General features: G+C 38.6%; 1 protein-coding gene across 1 annotated transcript; it reads left to right on the top strand.

The window, feature by feature from the left end:
• Window positions 1–10,159: 10,159 nt before the first annotated feature.
• On the top strand, window positions 10,160–10,907 carry LOC131224237 (uncharacterized). Its single transcript, XM_058219773.1, has 2 exons — window positions 10,160–10,423; window positions 10,494–10,907. The coding sequence occupies exons 1-2, from the start codon at window positions 10,160–10,162 to the stop codon at window positions 10,905–10,907; spliced, it is 678 nt and encodes a 225-aa protein (XP_058075756.1).
• The last annotated feature ends 611 nt before the right edge of the window (window positions 10,908–11,518 follow it).

Raw genomic sequence — 11,518 nt, 5'->3', positions numbered from 1 at the left:
TCATTGAATTTTCAGTTTGTCTTGCTCAATTTTCAGTTTGCGTCGCTCAATTTCCAGCTTCCCTCACTCAATATTGAGTTTGCCTCACTGAATTTTCAGCTTGCCTCGCTCAATTTTTAGTTTGTCTCGTTGAATTTCTAGCTTGTCTCGCTCAATTTCCAGCTTCCCTTGCTTAATTTTTAGTTTCTCTCGCTGAATTTTCAGTTTCCCTCGCTCAATTTCCATCTTCCCTTGCTCAATTTTTAATTTGCCTCGCTCAATTTCCAGCTCTGTGGATTTGGAGTAGTTATCCCTTGGGGCGTGTTTGGTCCATGGATTTGAATGGTATTGAATTGTATTAGATGGGATTAACACTATTATTGCACAATGATTACATGTCTAGAAATACTATGGTATTGTAGCCATCCAATCCCATGTTCGGGATAAAAATTTTGCTAATGGAAAACATTAAATTAAGTAAAATCATGTTTGATGGACTATGGAATTGTAATCAACGAACCAAATTCTCAACGGATGTTATTCACTTGTACACATATATAACTAAAATGTCACATATAAACAGTGTTTATGGATGAACGGCATAGATAAATGCATGCATCAATGTGGGGCCCACATGTGTAATGGATTTTAAAATCCACGGAAATCCTACATGGACCAAATGCAATTCCATGGGACTAAATGTAATTCCATCCCAACTAATCCCAACTTTTCTCATCCTCTCCAAATGATGGATGGAATTGCAGGGGACCAAATACAGTTCTACCCCACTTAATCCCATCTAAAACCCTGCGCCAAACGCCCCCTTAAGGAAGACTAGTTTAGGGAATGAGGGGTTTTGAGGAAATTGGATTTGAAAGGAAGAATTTTGGTAAATAGAGGGCCTAAAGATGAAGAGTGTTTAGAGAAATGGGGTTTGGTGGGGAGGATTGGATGTTGGGAATGGGTTTAGAGGGAGGTTTTTGGGTTTTGAGGGAGAGGGATTAGAGAAATTTCAAAATGGGGGTGTTTGGAGCTTTAAAAAAGGGGTAAAATGGGGCCCCACATGTGTGTAGAGGGCCTTACAGAACTTAGGCCCCGGTGGGGTTGTGCCGAACTGGCAGTGGCCCTGCCACCTGCCATGGATACACTACCTATGGCTATGGTTATAATCCATAGTCATAGGTCGATGGAAAGACTGACACAACAATATTGAATGCAAGGGTATTTACGTCTGAAAATAGTGTGTCCGTACATAATGGTTTATCTTGGGAAAGTAAAGTTTGGGAGCATTTGTAAAAGACGCTAGGTAAAAGGTGGGATTTACAGTTGTCAATTTCTCAAACTTATGTGGCCCCACGAATATTTCAACTGTGAACGCTGAGGCCCACTTGATTATTGGATCCAGCTCAGTTTCGTGGAAATGTCCTAAAATGAGCTCATTAAACGAATGGACAGGGTGGATTAGTGAGAAGCATCACGGTGGGCCTCACTAGGTTCCCACCACAATGCAAAACTTCATAGCAAATCGATGTCCGAGCTCAAGGAGCGCTAGTGGGGCGCGGATTAAGTACTACCCCCACCTATTGGAGATCAGGACAAGTGGAGGCTCCAAAGGCCACTGAGGGGCCAATATGATGTATAAATTTTATCCACACTGTCCATCCATTTTACATATCATTTTACATCGTGACCCCACAAATAATGAAGATCCAAGGCTCAAATAGACAACAAAGTGGCAATTTAATTCCTACTGTTCAAAATTTCTTGGAGGCCAAAACAGTTTTGGATTAATATGATATTTACTTTTTTCACTTCATATAGATGTATATGACCATATCAATAAGTTATATGGAAAATAAACAACACGGTGGACCTGAAAAAGGTTTCAATGATAGGCATCCTTAACAACGCTGCTTCTTGTGGTGTGGTCCACTTGAGACTTAGATCTGACTTATTTTTTTTCTTAAGCACACTAAAATGATATGGAAAAGTGGACGGGCGGTGTAGATATAATTCATACATCATGGTAGTCCCTCATGGCCCTCGGAGCCTCCATCTATCCCAAGCTCCGAACGGGCAGGGATAGTACTTGTTGATGTAAAAATTTGGTCGTACCTAGTAGGCTTCACAATACTTGCACAAGCAACAACAATGGAGACCCTAGCTATGACAGGGGATCCTCTGATGCCAAAGTCAAGCAAACTGGATCTTAGTAGGAAGTATTCCGACGTGTGATTGCGTACCTTTCACAATAGATGGAGACCTTATTTATAGGCCTGGAGATAGTTACGTGGAGAGAGACGTTTTCTGAATCATAGGCTAGATTACAAGCATGTGTGCATTCAACGGACATTTCTCAACCATTTTGCGAGATCATAGTGAAAATAAGATCAAGTGGTTGAGGTAAGGAGATATGTCAGGAGACCGAGGTTGACCATCTAAGCTATCCTCCGTAGCTACCCGAGGGAGAGCATTTCAAGCTGGGTTCGGTGTCCCTAGCTAGGCTCTCTAGTGGCTTATGGTCTGGTCGTCCTCCAATCTTTGTAATTCATTCTATGGAGTCAGGCTCTCATCGTCAGATCCTTAGGTTCCGATTAAATTATTGACCAGCCTATACAGGTCGTGCCTGATCGATGAGATCAAGCTCCCTTGATGGAGCTTAGATGGCTTCAGGGATGACCATCATCTTCATCTTATCATATGGTACAGGGCTTCCCTGAGTGTAGCAGCTCAGAGTCTTGCTCCGTACTGAGTCATACTTTAGGGGCTCTTACCAAGGGATGATCCAAGCAGCAACTCAAAAATGGATGGGACCGTGGAAGAACTTGGTGTCAGATGGAAGCAGAGTCACTTCATCTTCTGACGGTTGAGCTCAAGGAATAGGCAAGTTTTCCAGCAGTGGATTACTACTTTATGGTCGTTGAGGACCTCCTTAGTCATGCTCGGCACCAGCCAACCACGCGACGAGTATAGATGTCCGAGCTGACCTCTTGTTCTTAGTCAATCCATTTTTACCCATAACAGTAGCCCCCTACTTTAGAGCTTGTGCAGCAGGCTTAGGATGTAAGTCGGTTTGGCAAGGTCATACTATCTTGCGCGTGGGGGTGTCGACCCTGTTTGTCATTAATGCGGAACAAGGTGGTAGGCATGGGGATCGAAGTAGATCCACAATGATGGTATAATGCGGTCGAGATAATGTGCACTGGCAGTGCACTCATTCGGCTCCTAACGTATGGGGCGCGGACACATGGCATCTCCTAGAAGTCAAGTCGCCCATCAAGTGGGGGAGCTCTACATGGCCACGCACAGGTACGGAGGAACATATTCGGCTTCAGCATTAAATGTGAACCATTAATATGTGTGGCCAAACTTCCTATAAAAGGGGGAAGCCATAGCAGTGCATGGGCATTTGCTCCAGCTACCTCTCTGCTGCTTCTGCCCACCGGACTTTACGATTTTCGATAAGTCGAAATTATTTCTCTCTGATGAGCTTTTCCTTTTCCAATCTATTAACGATCAAGGAAGCCAACCTATGAGAATCAGCCTTATCATGACATCGCCCGAACGATGTACGAGTCCCGAAAACACTCCGCTACATACTGGAGACCTCCCCACCTGATTTACGGCTTTGTACCGACACCGACAGAGACTCCTGCTCACATTGATGCCTTTTAGATGACGCATGAACAATGAAATCCCCATTATACCCCTTTTTTCCTAACAATCACCCTCCGACCCCCAGGCAATCGGCTCGTGCCTTTGTTCCAACTAGAGTATAATCTGTTTGTCCTGCGGGAGCCGCAAAATCTCAAAGAGAGGGGCATAAAAGACTTTGTTCAATCGATCCAAAAGAACGTTGCCGGTCCAGTTGAATACAAACATCAACCGAACATGATTGATTTGTTTCTAATCTAAATATATAGAACAAAATAGAAATAGAAAGAGACCCCCTTATCTACAAATTGACGGACTCGTTAGGGCCTTATATACCACTAAGGACTCTGATGGGCCCCTTAATAAAGAAGGGGGGCCCTATAACTCTCACTCAGTCTTTGGACTACCTTCATGAATGTGATCTAAGTGGGAAAAAAAAAAGGTGTGATCTCGAAGTATTCAACATTACATTATTAACACCCGGAATCCTTGGGTACGAGTGTGAACTCGGGCCATGAAAATTCGGAGCATTATAGGTCGTTTCTCTTCTCTTTTTTTTTTGGAAATTGGTTAATGGCCCACTTTTCTTTTAATAAACTTATATTTTTTTATCATGTTTTGCCATCACTTACATATTGCTACTTGGCCATATTGTTCCCACCATATAACAACATCATTACTATCATCCGGATTCCAAAATTCAAAATACCAATAATGGTATTACCATTGTGATCGGCCATATTCAACCTAGGATACTCTTAGCCAATGAGAATCTTCTGGCTATGTGCACCATTAAGTGTATAAGAAGAAGACCAAGATTGTTATGTTTATCGAAATTTACCTCATTGGCTGACTCCCTACAGAGGAATGTTGTCGATTGAGTCACTGATGATTTTTCACTTGATAAAAATCGAACCCTTAGCATTTTTCTTTCTTTATGTAATAATTGCCTAACTGACGGGGTACTTGAAAGTGGGGAGACATGTGCACCGTTTTCCAAGTAAGCGGCATTTATTACGGCTGCTTGTTCCACCTTTCTAGGAATATGATTCGACGCCTCAATCCTTAATTCGATTATTCCAATAGCCACACCTTATCGCATGTGCCCATTAAAGGTCTCTGATGATGCTTATAAAATCATCATTATCTTATGTATTGCATCTCACACATCTCTACTACTTCCTTTACCTATAAATTGTCCATAAACATGGCCCCATGTCTTCCTCGATCTTCTACACACAATTTTTGACCCTCTAAAAGGAGATTCTGCTGCAAGGATTGACTACTTCTCTCAATCTACTCTTCTCCATGAAGTTTATCATTTCATCAGGGATGTTATCGAGGCTTCTTAATCTGACCCACCTCTAAAGAAAATTTTAGAGGTTTTAGCCAAACTCCAGCACCTTGGGAATCAGTACTTTAAGGCAAGCTTGGAGGCTAAAAAAATATGATGTTATGATGAAGGAACGCTCCGTTATTCATGTAGAATCCAAGACTCTTTCTGCCCACTATGACGCGGCTTGGAGCCATCGTTTGCACTGGAACCATTAACACTGTTTTAATAAGGCAGTGCTATGAACGCTCCAAGCCCAGTGCCAAGAGCTTGTTGATGACCTAAATAAGGCCAAACGTCTCTATCCTGAAGGGATCATCCTTACTCTCGGGAGCTTATGGCCTTTAGGGCCTGTTTGGATGCCTGTAAGTTGGGTAAGTGGGAAGTCACTTACAGGTGGTGTTTAGGGGAGAAAAATCGCCTATAAGTAACTTACAACCTATAAGTCACTTACAGGAAAATCTACCAAAAAACTGCAGGGCGAGGGGGGTGGGAAGTCACTTCCCTGTAAGTCACTTACAGGCTCAATGGTCATATTTTTAAAAAGAAGGAAAGAGAGACAAACGCACCAACCCACCAACCACCATTATAGCCATGAAGCTCCAGCCAATGAAGAGGAAGCAGCAGCCATTGAAGGAACTCCAGCAAGCCTTGTAGCAGTTCAGCCAATCCACATCCTACAACATTATTACCGCAGCCAAGCTTCATTATTACCGCACCAACAACTGCCATTTACCACACCAACAATCACCATTGATAAGCTTCTATAAAAAGGGGATTGCAGGTTTCGTCTCTCCATCCTAAGCTCTCTCTCTCTCCCTCTCTACAATCTCTCCCCCTCCCTCTTTACAATCTCTCTCCATCTCTGCAATCTCTCATTGTGTAGTGCCTTCTGTCTTTTCTCTTCTCGAAACGGTAGGGTTTCATCCACCCTTTTTTTCTCCTTTGAAAACAGGAGTGGTTTGATGTTACTATATAAGGCACGCTGGCACACCTGCGCACATGCGCATTTTTTCACACCTATTATGGGCCTCTAATCCGAACGGACCATGTGATGAAGCATCCCATGAAAACATTTAGGGACCAATTTGCACCCTGATTTAAAACTCTGGTGGGCCATAGAAAAGAGAGATGCAAATCAAGGAAGGAAAATGTTTTCTTTTTTCATGGCCCATCAATATTTCAGATCAAAGAGTAAGTTGACTAATAGGGGTTTCATGGGGTTCTGCATAACGTGGACCATTCGAATTTTGGACTCAAATCACGTATTATGAGTTCTCAAAAAGCTCTCAAAAGAACTCTTGCCAAATGGTGCACGGCTGAGTATTATGTGGGAAGGAATCATGTGCTGAGTAATGCGTAAACTTTGTGGATCCACCATGATATATGTATTTGATCCACACTGTCCATCCATTTTAATACTTAACTTTAGACGAAGAAATAGCTGGACGGATTGGATAAACCAGTCCTAATTTGGGATTGCATTGAAAGTGGTCCTAAACATCAATGGTGCATCTTGAATATTTTTGCTTACATCTCATGAAACCAGTCCTAATTTGGTTTCATAGACGATTTTTACATACTGGGAATTTTATAATTTGTTTCTGTTTGCTTGGTGTTTTTCTTTCATGTTTGCATTGGTTTCTGTTGCAGTTCTCTATTTTATTGGTTTTGCCACTTGTTTCTACTCACTGTAGCTCTTGGTTTCTTCCTTTTCTTTTTGCATTATTTTTTGCTTGCCTTCTCTTGTTTTATTGGTTTTTCATTAGTTTATTTTCGCTGCTTTCTCATTCTCTCTCTTAGTTTTTCATTAGTTCACTTGTCATCTTAGTTTTCTTTATTAGTTTCTGTTCAGGCATGTTTTCTTCTTTTCTAGATTTACTACATTAGTTCTGATCATGTTGGATTTCTTTAATAGCTTTTTTTCTTCGGCTCCTCGTATGGGTTCTCCTGTCCACAAGATTTTCTTTTGCCCTGTAAATCTTTAGGGTCTTGAAACCATTTCATAGCCGATTGGATAAATCATGTGCTAATTAACCTTTATCATATTTATATATGCTATTTGGGAACCTTGCTTGAAATGCAAACTTTTAACTTTTTCTATGATTAGAAATTGTATGAATTCAACACAATTAAACATATAGTTTCTTGTTTCCATTACGTATTAGCATTAGTTTCTTAGTGTGAGGCTGCCTATTGCATTCGCCACTTAATATGTGGTGTTCATGAAATCAAGAAGCATGTCTGGAAGTTGTCATGTAACCGTCCAGTTTGGACCATCCAGCAAGGTCATACCCTTTAAAATGCTCCCCTCTTCATGTCTAAACTGACCATCCAGCAAGGTCATACCCTTTAAAATTCTGGTATACTCATTTTATAAATTGCGCCCCTCTTCATGTTTGAACTGATGTCCAAAGATTATGAACATGGTTTAATGCTTGAAATCTTTGCTTAGGAGGACTTTGAAGATATGGGATCTTTGACTTCGTTGGAATTACTTGTCTTTGTACCAGCATATGATGTAGAACAATCCTCATCTTTGCCACCATTGACACCCTTTTAGTAGAAAGGTTGCATTTGCAAGGCTTGGACTTGTTTCAGCAGTGGGCATCTTTGAACATGTGAATCTGGATTTTCTTGCAGTATAGAGCTGGAAAAAAAAGTGAAAAGATAAATATCAGGAAAGGGTAAGTGAGCTTGAGCATCAAGAGCAACATTTCACAACAAAAAGGTTGCCTTTGGATGCACAAGTGAATTGAACCATGACCATTCTCTTTAGTCAAGAGGAAATAACAAATACTAATGGTGTTATTGTTGCCTAGCATTCACATCGAAGAAGTAGCCTCAAAATGCAGTTGCATTCCTTTCAAGTCCAACTTGAAGATAATTTAATTGCATTCCCTTCAAGTCCAACTTCAGAATTCATAATATAAAAACAGCTTGTGTATAGCAATTTTTTTTATAGAAAAACATATACTATAGAACAATATCATTACATTCACCTGACAAGGAAATCATGAAAAATAGAAAGTTAGAAACTAAATTACATTATTAGATCATATCATCTGTGAGTCTGTGACTGAAGTCGAACCAATCTGAAATGCCGAGTCTGTTAGAAAAAACTGAGAGAAAAAAAATTGGAGGACTTGAATAAATTACTGGGGGCGACCGATTATTTATGGAATCAATGGATATTCATATCAATAGAAAACAAAAAACAAAACAAAACAAAACCAAGATTCATAAACTGATTTTGGATAGAAAAAAGTATACTGGTTAACAATAAAAACTACTTTCAACATTGGAAAAGGATAAACTGAATGACTAGAATTACTGAGGATGGGTGGAACAATCAACTGAAATTCCCGTCATAGCCAAAAATGAAAAAAAAAAAAAAAACACACAACTCTTCAACAGATTATTGCAGATAGAAAAAGTACACTACCGAAAATAAAGAGTTCTCAACAGTAAAAAAAAAAAAGAAAAAAGAGAGAGCAATAGAGCTGAAAAAACTGCTCAAACATGTTTGAATTGAGCTAGATAGAAAAGATAATTGCTTTACACAAATTTCTTGAAATTACAAGAAAAAACTTCGGGACTAAAAAAACTTAATAGGGTCCACCACATGGAACCAACCTAAACCCAACTGTGGTCTCTTTGTATGGTTATTTGTGACCTTGACAATTATTTGTTTCAATCTTTAACTTATCTTACTATATATTTATTCTTTGATTTTTAGATCTATTTGCGAAATGGATTCAGATTCTAAGATGGATTTTCATATGATGTCTACAATGACTACGGCTTATGCATTAATGACTATTTGGCTTGATAAAAATAATATGTTAGAAGAATCACAAGAACATCAACAAAATTTGACAAGCGCACAGGCTGCGAATGCAATTATTAATGGACCGGGTCTGCAACATCATTTTAACCATTCTGGGGAAACAATTAGTCATCACTTTAACAGAATACTTAATGCAGTTGTACTTTTACAACGTGATATTATAAAACCACCTAGAAATGGTGTACCACCTGAAATAATGAATAGTCCGAGGTTTTTCCCGTACTTTAGGGATTGTTTTGGAGCTATAGACTACTTACATATTCCAGCGATGATTAGTATAAAAGAGCAAGCCAAGTGGCGTAATCAAAAGGGATTTATTTTTCAAAATGTGTTAGCAAGCTACTCTTTTGATTTAACATTTCAATATGTACTAGCGGGGTGGGAGGGATCAGCATCAGATTCACGAATACTGGCAGATGCTCTTAACCGACAACACAAATTGATTGTCTCAGCAGGTATTGATCTAAGTAGACATATAAATATATATTTATTTATTAATAAGCAGATTACATTTACATGACTTTTAAAGTGCATTTTTTTAGGCAGATATTACTTAGTAGATGCTAGTTTTGCGAATGCGCCGGACTTTTTAGCACCATTCTGTGGCATTCGGTATCATCTAAAAGAATTTAGGCAAGGTTATCAACCTAGGACAAAGGAAGAGTTGTTTAATCTTCGTCATTCCTCATTGCGGAATGCTATAGAATACGCTTTTAGAGTATTGAAGGCATGATTTCCCATATTGAAGATTGCTTCAGGCTATCCTTTAAATACACAAGTCAATATAGTCGTTGCATGTTGTATCCTACATAACCATATTATCAATGAAAAACGTGATCAAGAGCTTGATTTTGAAAATAACAATGATATTGATGATGGTGAAGATGAAAGTGAGGTGTATGAAGATGAAGGTAATGAGAGTAGTGAAGAGGAGAATGAATGCGACTTTCGAAATGAATCTGCGGCTGCTAGGAGGGAAAAACAAAGATAGGGAATTTCAACTTGGACTTGCGTCGGCTATATGGGAATCATATAAGTCAAAACAAAACATCAATTAGTTATATATATATATATATATATATATATATATATATATATATATATATATATATATATATATATATATATATATATATATAATGTGGATGCTGATAGAAAGATTATTGTAATTTATAATATTTTTACATCTATTTGCAATTTATATTATATTTCTATATCTTATGTGGCTTTACATGTTTGTAATGTTTAAATGTACAATGTTTTAAGGTATGTCACGAAATGTAAAGGCAAGCAGCAGTGGCCGAAAGGCACAAATTAATTAGACATCATACATGGATGAATGTATGGCAAACGCCTTGGTTGAGGAAGTATCACTGGGAAAAAAATCTGACAACGCTTTTCGAGAAGCTAGTATGAATAAAGTAGCAAAAATTGTGATGGAGACATTTTCTGTGCAAGTGGATAAAGAAAAGTGCAGGAATCGGTTACGAACGCTTAAAAAGAAATATAACTTGGCAAAGCTTGCACTTAGCAAAAGTGGCTTCGGTTGGGATGAAGAAAGAAAATGTGTTACCACTGAACTAGACATTTGGGATGAATTCATCAAGGTGAAGTTCATTCAAAACTTAAAGTCATTCATATACAGTGAAAACTAACTAAATTCCATTTGTTTTATAGGTAAAACCTAAAGCTATTCATATCAGAAACAAGCCATTCCCACTGCTATCTCAGTTTGATATTATATGTGGGGACGATTCTGCTACCAGGAACGTAGCACGAACTACATCCGATCTTGAGGAAGAAGTCCTCCATTCATCTCATTACATGGATGACATCCCATTGTCCTCGTACCCCTCTAGATCATATACACCATTTGCACCATGCGATGATGTATATTTCGACGGAACACAAGGTCAATATCAATATGGCGAAGGTAGCGGTCAAAGGGATGTGAGAAACTCTACTCCAAGGCCATTAAAGAAGAAGAAGAATGCTTCTATTGCATCAACTGTTATTGAAAAGTTTGAACGCATGCAGGAAACAATGGATGAATATGTTTCATTCAAAACTAAAACAGCAGGAAGACTCTAGGATGAGTTGGAGAATATGACAACCATTGATTCTGATATGATGTATAGGGCCTACACATTCCTTGCGGAAAGACCGCATTCTGCTTCTACATTCCTAGATCATGTAACTCCTATTCAAAGGAATGAATGGTTGGAGAGGATGATTCCCTAGTAAAAAATTTTAAATGTAATTTCTATAGTTAAAGAAGACATTGGTAATGTAATTTAATTATTAGATTTTCCATTAATATTTTTAAGTTTATTCGCAATGCTTAAATTGAGTTATTACTCCATATTATAGATATTTTGAATCGTGGGCTCACTTTTATAGCCCACTTGATGATTGGTTTAGCTTAATAATTATCTCAAATATTCATCTTGATGGGCTTAACAAAATAACATATTTGATCCTATGTTTTTGTTATATGATTATAACATTTTAGAATGATTCCCCAATCTAAGCTCTGCTCGATGTGAATATACAACTTTCTACCTGTAAGTAACTTACAGGCTATCCAAACAGAAAAACTAACTTACCTGTAAGTGACTTACAACTTACATCCAAACAGGTTACCTATAAGTAACTTTCACCTGTAAGTGACTTACAGGTAAGTCACTTACAACTTAAAAGAA

Source organism: Magnolia sinica, chromosome 13, assembly GCF_029962835.1.
Source record: "Magnolia sinica isolate HGM2019 chromosome 13, MsV1, whole genome shotgun sequence".
NCBI lineage: Eukaryota > Viridiplantae > Streptophyta > Magnoliopsida > Magnoliales > Magnoliaceae > Magnolia > Magnolia sinica.
This window is presented reverse-complemented; position numbering and strand designations above follow the sequence as displayed.